The sequence below is a fragment of the Camelina sativa genome, chromosome 3, assembly GCF_030686135.1.
Source record: "Camelina sativa cultivar CO46 ecotype springtype chromosome 3, ASM3068613v1".
NCBI classification, from domain to species: domain Eukaryota; kingdom Viridiplantae; phylum Streptophyta; class Magnoliopsida; order Brassicales; family Brassicaceae; genus Camelina; species Camelina sativa.
This window is the reverse complement of record NC_141882.1, coordinates 30,659,370-30,671,622: the sequence shown is the minus strand read 5'-3', so window position 1 is coordinate 30,671,622 and position 12,253 is coordinate 30,659,370. Positions and strand designations below refer to the sequence as shown.

Sequence of the window (12,253 nt, the reverse complement as noted above, 5' to 3'; positions counted from 1 at the left end):
TGCTATTGAATTTCTCATCTATGTTGGCTATTCAATTCTCTATGTCTGAGTAGTTTTCTTTGCTAGATTAGGGGGTTTCAAAGGGGTTTCATGGGTTAGCAACAGAACACAAATATGGCTTTATATAATTGATTGTCTTCACTATTGTTAGACTTAATGCTTAGGTTGATTTGATCACCCAATCTATGATTCTAGGTTTATCTATTCATCAAAAGTGTAATAGGTTGCTAGAAAAGACATTAGTGGGCAAATTATCCTAGACCTGCGAAAGTTGATGTGTAGGTGATTTGTGAACTTATCATTCCTGTTCTTTAATGCTTGTCTGCGATTCTGGGCTCAAACGACAGTTTAGGGTTTATGGACCGCCGAGCATGTGCTCCGGATGTCTGAGCACGTGCTCCGCGTTTCCGCACAGAATCGATCAGATAGAGTTATTGATGCCACGACAGTGGATCAGTTTATATTTATGTTTGAGTTCTAGACTGGTACTTAATCTATGCCCTGAATAGTTGTTTAGTTGCTATCTCTGAAATTCCCGAGAATCACCCCTGATCTAGTGTTTTGTTTATTGCCTTTTTATACCGTTTTTAATCGCTTAATTGTTACCAAAAACCAACTTTGAATTGTCTTAGCTTGAAATTGAACCAATAGAACCATAGAGTAAAACTTGGTCTTCGTGGGATTCGACCCCTAAGTACTACTTCTTTGCTGTGCATTTGCAGTAGGAAAATAAGGTTTAAAACTCTGTGTATCAGGCTCCAGATTCCATTTACAATGCTGTGGAGGGTACCTTGAGAGGGAGGATCTGAATAAAATTGTCCAAGCACAAAGCTTTCCCATGACTAAGGTTCACATGTGTAAAATGCGTCCAGAGAAATCAAAGAGTTTTTTTGACAAAAAAAAAGAAAAAAAAAAAACAAACAAAGAGTTCACATGTGTGAAAATAAACAAGATGCGATATTAATGAACTTAAATTTTTATAGTACTATGTTAACGCTTCACCAACTCTCTTTTTCTATATAAGTAAGTAGTGTTGCATCAAACTTAATAACACAAGTTAGTAGTTACGCAACCTCTTCTTACATAACATTAGTCTTAACCAAAAGAAACAAAAAGAATCAAGAAGAAAGAAAAAAAAATGAATCTCCAGGGAATGGAGCATTACAATTTGGAAATATAAAAGCTGGTGTTACAGGAAGTATATCGCAACGTGGGAAAGGGCATGGACCTTGAGACCTTCATGAAACCAATATTGATAACATTTATGATTTTTATCACAATTCATCAATACATTGCAGCGATTCATGAAACAGCTTATTATTTTCTTTTTCCCTCTCTATTTGTAGTTTTACTCATGCATGTTCTTTTCTTTCAAAACTAATGTGGATATGTATACCAAAATTTATATCGTACTAGTTTGTATCGCTTATATCGTTATGGCAAAAATCCCAATTTAAACCCGAAAACATGTGTCTGAGTTGTTGAAAACAACAAAAACTCAGCGTTGCTAAATTTAAAATAAATAAAACACGCACATCCACAGTATGATGTATACATTAGATTATCTAATTAATGTTAAGATTTCCCCGAACTATCTTGTCCGATATGAAGACTTAAGGTGTGTAACTTTAAGAAACTATACATATGTATTTATTAAACCTCGCAGAATTAATAAGAAGAAGAAGAGGATGATCGGAGATTGGAGAACAACGGCGATATATAATAGAAGCGGCTTCTTGATATCGTACGTGTTCTCGTCGACCCACAATAGCATGTATCAACGAATTCGAAATTTAAACATGTTACCTGAGCAACATAAGAGGATTATCTTGGTTAAATGTTCCATAAGAGAGCAAGGAGATGGAGGCTATGATAATTGCACGGAGGTCTGGTTTGCCACACACTAACGAAGCTATTTCTTTGAGTTTTATGACCAAATGATTCGACAAAGTTATTAGCTAAAAGAAGCTAAAAGTTATAAGCTAAAATTTACATTTCATGCAAAAAAAAAAATATATATTACATCTTTGGAAAGAATTTATTTCAGTTTGTGTGTTGCTATTGTTTGGATCAATCTTTTGCAGAATTCTGTAAGTAGCTTCAGTTTAATTTGTTAAGATTAAATATTGGTATAAGTTAATGGCCAAAAAACATAAATAGTGGTAAGAAATTATTATTTTTTGCAAAATTCATCACCACTATTTTGTTGTTTGCCAACATCTTTTATCATTAAACGGTTTAGAAATCCAAGCTGTAAGAACATAGTTTAAAATTCATAGCTAATATCTTGCGGATCATCCATCACCAAAATTTAAAAATAGAGTTGATTCGTTTGAACTTTATAATGTACCTTTTCCTTAACTTTACTTACAGAAATAACGATTCCTGGTCTTAAATTAATGATAAACTTTTGTTTACGCGTCGAGTGAATTAGTTAGAATTCTTAAAAGCTAGAGTTCACAAGTGTAATGATAACCGAAGTTACGACTTACGACCAAGATGCGGTATAAAACGAACTTAACTTTAATACTATATATTAATACAGTATATATTGACGCTTCCACCAAACCTCCTTGTATATAAGTATTGTAGCATCACTACAAAAAAAGTGCGGTATTACATCATTTATTTTCTATTTTTGCATCAGTTTTAAGTGATGCAAATTATTTTTTGAATGATTTATATTTTGTTGTTGCAAATAATTTGCATCAATTGAAATAAATATTTGCTTCAGTTATTAGAATTGATGTTCATTTACATCACTTCTAAAAATTGTTGCAAGTCTTACATCATTTTTACTAAATTGATATAAAATATTTGCATCATTTATCATAATTAATGTTAAATATTTATATCATTTCAGAAAATTGATGTTGAAATCAATATTATAATAAATTATATGAAATTTTTTTCTTCTTTTAATATAATATTTAATTATTTATATTAAAATCATATTTGTTTATATATTCATTTTATATTTTAGCTATATTATTTATACTATATTTATGGGATCCACACAAATAGTTGTTATCCCATTAGAATGTACGACTAAGTGAGAGATTATATAGGAGCAATATTGAGAACTTTTTTTTGATACAGCCAATGTGGGATAACAACTCTACTCGGTTATTTTGTTTTTTTTAATTGTTTTTTTTGTGTGTTGTTAATTTGAATTTTAGTTTTAGTAGATTAAAGAGTAACATATTATTCTTTTTTTATTTCTTTTAGTTCAGTTAATATAATAATTTGACATATAATTTTACTAGCATCATTTTTAATATGATGTAAATTTTGGATCATTTTTCTAAGTGATGTTAATATAAATTAATAAATACATCAATCGTTAAGTGAAGTAAATTTATATATTTTGTGTCAGTATTCTGAAAGTGATGTAAATGATTTATATTTGCATTAATTATAATGAAATGATTCAATAATAATATCGATTATTGTAACTGATGTAAAATTATAATTTTTGTATTAATTATTAAAAAGTAATTTAAAATAACATCATTTAGTTTTGTGATACTAGTTAAATGATACAATATGTCTGTTTTTTTGTAGTGCATGCATCAACTTATTACATATATTACCTCAGATTAGCCCAAACTCCATAACATAAAGAAGTAATGAATCGATATCGTCAGGTTATATCCCTAGTCACTTTGGTTATTCTCTTACTCTCAGCGTACAACACAGCTATGAGCCGAACCTTGCCAAGTAAGTGTGACCGTCTTCTTGAATCAAAAATCTTGATCATACAATAATTATCAAATTCATAAAAAAAATATCCACTCATAAACAATTAAAGAAAACTGATATTCAGTTCTTCTTTATCTCATCTGTATATTATTTCTCTTTTTTTTTGAAAAAAAAATTATGAAGGGGAAGGAAACGGAGCACAACAATTTGAAAATGTAAAAGCTGGTGTCACACGAAGTAAATCGCCACGAACTCGTCAGAGAGGGCCTGGACACTGACTTAGTTATTACAAGTTTTGGAAATTCCAGATGATGAAACATGCAATAATTTGACTGTAGTCTAGTACTAGTTTTGTAATAACTAAAAGTCCGTGCTTTGGCGTAACTTAAGAGCTTCTCCAACGGTGGATTTAGCAAAGGTTTTTATTACAGATTGTGATTAAAAATAAATCAGAACTAATAAAAAAGATAAGAGTTGCCTCTTATTTAACAAGCTTAAGAGTTGCCTCTTAACAAATACGTGTCAGCATATCTTTCACTTAGTTTTTAATATAAAAACAAATTTTTTTTTCTCCTTTCTCTTCCTCTTCTCTCTTTCTCGCGATACTCCCAACCCAAAACAAAGAGACTTTTTTTTTGACAAAATCAGAACCTGGCAATCGGAGGTTTTGATTAACCAATCGCTAATCGGAGGTTTTGACTAATCAATCAGAAATCAGAGATTTTGATTAACTAATCGGAACGACATATGGGAAAGCGTTGAGTCTTCTCCACCATGCATGATTGTAATTAGGGTAATCTGTTTGTAGAATGTGCTCAAAGTCTCTGTTTTATTCTCTTACCTCCTTCTGTTTTCTGTTTTATTGCTCTGTTTCTCTTTATTCGCATGAAAGAAAGATGACAATGTTGTTGTTTTTTTTTTTTTTTTTGTTAACGTGGTGAGAGAACGAAACAGAAATTAGTGGAATTGATATCTTTACAATTCTATTAAAACTCTCTTAAAGTGTTGCAATATATAACTGTTAGAATTAACGAGAATGATTTGAAAGTTTAGAATGCTTGAAAATCTATCGTTTATGTCTTCAAAATTATTCAATCAAATGGTTTTAGAGGTGTTGGTAAGGCTGTGAAGTATGTTGCATTTGTAGTTGATATAGATTGTAATAGTGGCTTTTAAAAAGTGAACTAGGATATAACTTATCTGTTTTTGTTTCAGTTTTGGTTATGATCATCCTCTTGTAATCATTTATACGTCTATAAATGTCGAGAAAGCAAGTATCTTTGCTGTTTAATTAGTTGTTTTTGTTGCTTTGCAGATCACTTGTTACTAAGTTTTACTAAAAACAAAGGATGCTTTGTGTTTCAGGAGCTTAATCGATTCAGCTAGAGGCTTCTGCAAAAACGGAGCTAGCAGCAGATTCGTCCATAGTGATGGAGGAGCCGATTCCTCCTGGACTTGCTCATCACTTCATGACTTACATGGAGAAAGGCAAATTCCCTGACAAATACAGGTACTATACTAGTAGTATTAACTCTCATACTTAGTTGTGATTGTTCCATGAATCCTTGTGTTTAAGTCCCTTTTTATCCGTTTGTGTAGAATTAACCAAACAACGGAACGAGAATTGTTATGAGTTCTTGTTATGGGTGTATATTTCATATATCTCAACTCATTAAAAATGTGATCACTGATCCGTTTCTCTCAACCTCTCTTTTATATTGTTTCTTGTGATTAGTTTGGTAAGGGAGACCATGGTAGACTTGTGATCAGTTTGGTCGGGTCAACAAATGGCAAAAACTAGAGAATTCAAGCAGGTTAGTTTCCTTTTTTACTTAATTTTGTTTAATTCACTGCTTCCAACTACCAAATAACTAAACCGGTCTTGTCAGATTAGGTAAGCAGTAAGTCTTGTATTGATTGTGTTTTGTTCGTTGGTTGTTCAATGGTTGTGTTTATGGGGTGTGTTCAATGCTTTGTAGTTGAAGTGGAAATTTACTTTCTCATTGATTGCTACCAACACAAACCAAATCGTTTTTAACCAAACCCTCACATTGATTGCTACTAACACGACCCTTTAGCAATATCTTCCCTTCTACTTCTAACACGCACAGAAAAAAAAAACGATATGGATTCATATGGTTCCATGAATCCATATACTAACTCTCCTGGCTTCATGGATCTCCTACATAGTCAAGGAGAAACCCACAGTCTGGACTCCAATCCATACGACAATGTTTCACCAAGTATTGAGGTTGGTGCATCACAAGTCCCTATTGTTAGTAGCCAATACGCTGGTGCTTCAAGTCAAGGTGAAATGACACAACCCGAGCGTAGATCAAGAATTACATGGACCCCAGCAGATGATGTTCTGCTCATCAGTGCATGGCTTAACACAAGCAAGGATCCAGTAATTTCAAATCAGCAAAAGCGTGGAACCTTTTGGTCACGGATTGCAAAGTATTATGCAGTAAGTCTGAAGGCTGCAGGTCGACCACATAGAGCAGCAAGTCATTGTAAGCAGAGGTGGGGGAAGATAAATGATATAGTTTGCAAGTTTGTTGGATGCTATGAGGCTGCCACAAAGCAGAAATCAAGTGGACAAAATGAGGATGATGTTCTGAAGCTGGCATATGAAATCTACTTCAATGACCACAAGGTGAAGTTCACCTTGGAGCATGCTTGGCGAGAGCTTAGGTATGATCAGAAATGGTGTGCTTCTTCATCTACTAAACCCGCTGGAACCCCAAAAAGAAGAAAATGCCAAGATGGTTCTGCACAGTCCTCAAGCTCGATGCCACAAGACCATGGAGCCGATGAATGTATGACTCGACCCCCTGGTGTTAAGGCGTCGAAGGGAAAATCCAAAAAGAATGTTGAGTCGACCGTTGAGGGAGAAGGGAAGGCTTTCTTAGAGTTTCAGGTCAGCAAAGTTCAGAGGATGCTTGAGCTAAAGCAACAAGACTATGCTTTGAAAGAGAAGGATTTTGCTTTAAAAGAGAAGCATAGCAAGCATGTCATGCTTGAAAACCTTCTTACAAAAAAGGAACAACTTAGTGAAGCAGAAGTTGCTTTAAAAGACAAGCTTATTAATGACATGTTGTCAAGGAATTCAGTTTGAGAGTTTATGTTCTATGAGTTTGAATTTCACCATGTTTATGTAATATTTGAATGTTTCTTTTGTATGTCTTTGAATATGTTTTGTATGAGTAATGACATGTTTATGTTGTATGAGTAATGGCATGTTTGTTTCCCGTGACAAACCCTTCAAGATCAGTGTGAATTATTTGTTTTTTTGGCTATATGTAACTATGTTATCCTGTGAGAACGAGTTGTACTAGTTCTCCTTTTGTTATTTACTTAGACACACCACTACTTTTTACAAGTTTTGTTTTTTCCCTCCTTATACCACATACTTCAATCTCTTATTTCTTCTCCCCGTGACAATTGCAATGTTTATGGACCACAGATTTGCAACGTTTGTAGACCACAAAGTTTTCTATAAAACTGGCATAGTTTGGCACAACAAATTTCACAACCATTTTGCTTTTACAAATCAAACACATTCAATATTTTCTTTCACTTTTACAAATCAAACACTCTCCTAAAAATGGCATCATCTTCCCATGATCATATAGATGATACCATTGATGAATGCATTGATAATGTATGCGATCAAATTTACGATCAAGCGATGGAAAATATTTTAAGTTACAATGGTGGTCATCAAGAAGCAACGAAGCCAAAGAAAAAGCGAGCACATGTTGAAAGAAATCGTGAAGAAGGACACAACCGCTTGTGGAATGATTATTTTTGTGAAAATGCAACATACTCTCCACGAATATTTCGTCGTCGTTTTAGAATGAACAAGCCCTTGTTCATGCGCATTGTTGATCGACTCTCAAGTGAAATGTCATTCTTTCAACAAAGACGAGATGCTACTGGAAGGTTTGGTCTCTCTCCAATATAGAAGTGTACATCGGCAATTCGTATGATGGCATATGGAAGTGCAGCTGACGCGCAAGATGAATACATTCGCCTTGCTGAAACCACTGCGATTTCATGCTTGGAAAATTTTGTTCAAGGAATCATAAACTTTTTTGGAGATGAGTACCTAAGGAGACCCACACCAGCGGATCTTCAACGACTACTCGATATTGGAGAGATGCGCGGATTTCCCGGGATGATAGGAAGCATCGACTGTATGCATTGGGAGTGGAAGAATTGCCCAACCGCATGGAAAGGTCAATATACGCGTGGATCTGGAAAGCCAACCATCGTTTTAGAGGCTGTAGCGTCACAAGATCTCTGGATATGGCACGCGTTTTTTGGACCTCCAGGTACATTAAACGACATCAATGTTCTTGATCGCTCACCAGTTTTTGACGATATTTTACAAGGTCGTGCTCCTAAGGTGAATTATACTGTCAACGGGCACCGCTATAAATTGGCCTACTATCTCACCGATGGGATTTATCCAAAATGGGCTACTTTTATCCAATCTATTCCCCTTCCACAAACTCCAAAGGCATCCTTATTTGCTACATATCAAGAAGCTGTTCGTAAAGATGTTGAACGTGCTTTTGGAGTCTTGCAAGCTCGATTCCATATAGTAAAAAACCCGGCTCTCATCCATGATAAAGAAAAAGTTGGAAAGATAATGAGAGTGTGTATCATACTACACAATATGATAGTAGAAGATGAACGTGATGGGTACACGCAGTTTAATGTTGCAGAATTCGAACAAACACAATCAAACCGAACTTCACATGTGGACTACACACTTCCTACTGCGAGGCTTTCAAACATCACCGAGATGATGATCACGCGAAATGAAGTTCGTGATAAAAGAACAAATGAACGCTTGCATGATGATTTGATTGAACATATATGGCAAAAGTTTGACACAAATCAAGGTTACAATCAGGATTACAACTAATCTATTATCCCATTTATGATTTGTATTCCTATTTTTACTATGCTTTTATAATTTGTAAGTTTTAAAATTAATGTTTAAAAATTTATGAAATGCTATTATTTCTTATTTTTATACAATTTAAATTATTTAAACATTCAAAGTAATTATGTTTTACTTAAAATATTTTCATTTCATAAATAATATTTTTGACAAATATTTTTTTTCAAAATTAAGAACCCCAATAAGAACTTCACCATTGGAGGAGCAAAATTTTAATTACCCAATTACAAGTTCTTACTTTCATAAAGTACAAAATCTATTCTTAAAAAATTTAAAAACCTCACAATAAGAACCTTACCGTTGGAGAAGCTCTAAAGAGTACTTTACATATAAAGACCAAAAAAAACGAACACAACACATCGTGTAATATCGAATACGTGGCAGACAAAGAGTGGACCTTGTCTTAAGACTCCAACAAATAACATTAAGATCCAACAAGCTGATTTCCCCGAATTACCCTCACCCAACAAGAGAGACCAAGGGTAGTTAAGGAAAGTATATAATGGTAATAATGTTGACCATAAGGTCCTCGAGATCCCAAAACCCGATATTGTGAGCCTCTCTCTTCCCTCAGATCACAAATCTCATCCCTTCCCCCAGAGAGCGATATTGAAAATCAAAAGCTCTCTCCTTTATATAAACTCCCAATTTACAAATCTCTTTCCCTCTCTAAAATTTTATTTCATCGTTATATAAAAAGCCTTCACCTTTTTTGTTCTTTTGAATTATTCACCTTCCTTTCGCCATTTTTTTTGGGGAATTTCATTCCAATCTTTATTAGGGTTACGAAAACCCTAGATTTTTCTTTTGAAATTCCGGATTCTTTAACTAGCGAAAGGTTTGATTTTGCTTCTTACCCTTTGTTCCTAATTGGTTCGGTTCCTCGGATTTGATTTGAATTTTGAGTTCGCTTTGTTTCGAATTTGAGATCTCATGTTCTCAAGTTGTGATTCGTAGCTTTTTCCTTGTTTGATTGTGTAACAACGTTTCTAGGGTTCTATAATCAAAACCCTGATTTTGTCTATGCTTAAAACTTGAAAAAAAGAGAATCTTTATCGTGGATGCTTGTTGGGTTTTAGATCGACATGTTCTTGTTTAAGATGTGATTTAGCTGATGTGTGCTTTTATCTTATGATAGAGAATGGCTGATCAAGGAATGGAAGGGAGCCAACCAGTTGACCTTACTAAGCATCCTTCTGGGATTGTTCCAACTCTTCAGTGAGTTCTCTTTTTGTGTCTCTTGTCTATATTTCCCCGTTTTAGGTTCTGTGTGAATGACAAGATTACATCTTTTGTTTGTTTCAGAAATATTGTCTCAACAGTGAACTTAGACTGCAAGCTTGATCTTAAAGCCATTGCCTTGCAGGCGAGGAATGCTGAATACAATCCCAAGGTTTGCTTCTTTTTCTTTTGTGTTACTTTTATTTTAGTAAATCTGGATTGAAGGTCTGCGTTTGTAAATGATATGCAATAACGTTTACACTTATCCAATAGTTATTTATTGATTGTGAAATCTGATTGGATATTGCAAGTTATACTAGTTTGGTTTATGTCCTCAGATTTGGTTTAATCTTAAGTGATTCGTGTTCCAGCGTTTTGCTGCTGTAATTATGAGGATTAGAGAGCCAAAGACGACAGCGTTGATCTTTGCATCTGGGAAAATGGTATGCTTTATAGGCTTACAGCGTTGATTTTTTCTCACATGCCTTGATCTACCATGTCCTTTTTTTCTAACGGGCATCTATGTTTTCCAATTTTAGGTGTGTACCGGAGCTAAAAGTGAACATCTTTCAAAGCTGGCTGCAAGAAAGGTAACTAGCTTCTCTCAATGCGGTCTGATGTTCTTCTAGCAGCGCTTTAGTTAGAAACTTGATATTATTCTAGTAGGTATTTCTTCTCTGTTATACTAAAGAAGTTTCTTTTTTTTGTTCAGTATGCTCGGATTGTTCAGAAGCTTGGCTTTCCTGCAAAGTTCAAGGTACTCATATGTCTATCTCTGTCCCTGATCCAACATGCACTGTAATATACTTTTCTGTCTCCATCAGCAATTGGTTTGCTTTCGTATTGGAAGGACAAACTATGTATACAGTCTAGTAATAACATAGCTGATTACATTTTGCAGGATTTCAAGATACAGAACATTGTAGGTTCATGTGATGTCAAATTCCCGATTAGGCTTGAAGGTCTTGCATTCTCTCATAGTGCTTTCTCAAGTGTAAGTGAACTCAAGCATTGTGATCATATATACTTGTAAGATGGAGTTAAATCGGTCTGATGATTCGTACCTCTCTCATCATTGATACCAGTATGAGCCTGAGCTATTTCCAGGATTGATATATAGGATGAAACAACCAAAGATTGTTCTGCTTATTTTTGTGTCAGGAAAGATTGTTATAACTGGAGCCAAGGTAATAATTATGCTTTCTCTCTCAAATGATTACAAAATTTTCCATGAAAATGTTTATGTCTTGTGATGAAATCCGGAGTTTACACTATCAGATGAGAGAGGAGACTTACACTGCATTTGAGAATATCTACCCAGTTCTGACAGAGTTCCGGAAAGTCCAGCAATAATAGTATGTAAGTGTCCCCAACTTTCTCTATCTCCATTTGCATAGTTTCATACCACTTAATCAATCAATGGTTTAATTATTGTCTTTCGATTCAAGCAGAGCCTTCAAAAGCAAAAAAACCATGCTCACATTTGGATTGAACTAGGGATCTCGGGTGGTGGGAAGCGATTGGGGAGGTTATTTTCTTTGGACAAGAACATGGTTTGATTCAACCAGAAATTGTAAATACAGAATGGAGATGCCAAGAAATCTCTTTCTTTTTCTGTTCTTAAAGTGTCTTCCAAGTATGTTGTTTCCTGTTCTGTATGTTTCAATGAGCAATACCCAACATTAAAGAGTTACACTAACAGTTTGTAATAAGACACCAAGTCTTTTTTCCTTTAATATACTCTTTCAAGCAATTTGCAGCTCTAGTTTGTCGAATGATTGGATCATCATCTTCATCTTTCAATAGATAAAATAATCTTTAATGCATATTAGCGGACTTAAAAAAAAATAGTTCTGTAAGAAAATGTCTTCTTTAGTCTTGTCTTGAACGAAAACTTGGATTATGTATACAATTGAGTCTAAAATGTTAACGGCGGAATCTCAAAGACAATATCTGGTGGAAATTAATGGACTTATTTAAAGTTGAAAGGGTTTTACATTTGTAGAATTGGTTACATTGACAAATGGGATAACAAAGAAACAGATAGAACGGCTAGTAATTCACAGTTGTTTTAATTGCGTCCAATATCTGCGTCAAACAAGAGTTTCGTCCAATTGGTTACCACTTCGGTATCTGAACTTTGCCGCTTCATTAACAATCTACGAATCACAAAATCGTTCAGAATCCGGTGGCGAAAATCATATGCTTGTGTAAAGAGAGAACATTTACCTGATCAAACGCAGGATATATATAATCCGCAAACTGGATTTCAAAAACTCACAGAACAAAACTTTGCTTTGGTTCTGAATCTTTTATCCTTAAATGTTGTCTTTTACAGTTGTTTGCTTTCAAGAA

At 34.3% G+C, this 12,253-nt stretch overlaps 3 protein-coding genes across 4 annotated transcripts in view; all 3 read left to right on the top strand.

Annotated features, from left to right (window-relative positions):
• Positions 1-12,253, top strand: part of LOC104778406 (protein neprosin) — a 648,080-nt gene that overhangs the window by 534,886 nt on the left and 100,941 nt on the right. The window lies entirely within an intron of this gene.
• LOC104778421 (glutathione S-transferase T3-like) lies at positions 5,695-6,970 on the top strand. Its single transcript, XM_087508998.1, has one exon. The coding sequence runs from the start codon at positions 5,828-5,830 to the stop codon at positions 6,818-6,820; it is 993 nt and encodes a 330-aa protein (XP_087365124.1). The 5' UTR covers positions 5,695-5,827; the 3' UTR covers positions 6,821-6,970.
• On the top strand, positions 9,194-11,651 carry LOC104778419 (TATA-box-binding protein 2-like). 2 transcript variants are annotated; one of them, XM_010502863.2, is made up of 10 exons: positions 9,194-9,515; positions 9,816-9,895; positions 9,983-10,070; positions 10,270-10,341; positions 10,438-10,488; positions 10,611-10,655; positions 10,800-10,892; positions 10,984-11,085; positions 11,177-11,257; positions 11,350-11,651. In XM_010502863.2, exons 2-9 carry the CDS (start codon positions 9,819-9,821, stop codon positions 11,249-11,251), a joined length of 603 nt encoding a protein of 200 aa, XP_010501165.1. In that variant the 5' UTR covers positions 9,194-9,515; positions 9,816-9,818; the 3' UTR covers positions 11,252-11,257; positions 11,350-11,651. The 2 variants fall into 2 exon arrangements, with proteins under 2 accessions (XP_010501165.1, XP_087365134.1); XM_087509008.1 differs by having other exon boundaries at positions 9,209-9,515; positions 10,237-10,341.

Bases quoted from the DNA above. Each gene is read 5' to 3' on its own strand.
- LOC104778419 (XM_010502863.2), top strand. From the start codon at position 9,819: ATGGCTGATCAAGGAATGGAAGGGAGCCAACCAGTTGACCTTACTAAG. The intron at 9,896-9,982 runs GTGAGTTCTCTT...TGTTTGTTTCAG, and splicing joins GGGATTGTTCCAACTCTTCA to AAATATTGTCTCAACAGTGA. The intron at 10,489-10,610 runs GTAACTAGCTTC...TTTTTTGTTCAG, and splicing joins CAAAGCTGGCTGCAAGAAAG to TATGCTCGGATTGTTCAGAA.
- LOC104778421 (XM_087508998.1), top strand. From the start codon at position 5,828: ATGGATTCATATGGTTCCATGAATCCATATACTAACTCTCCTGGCTTC.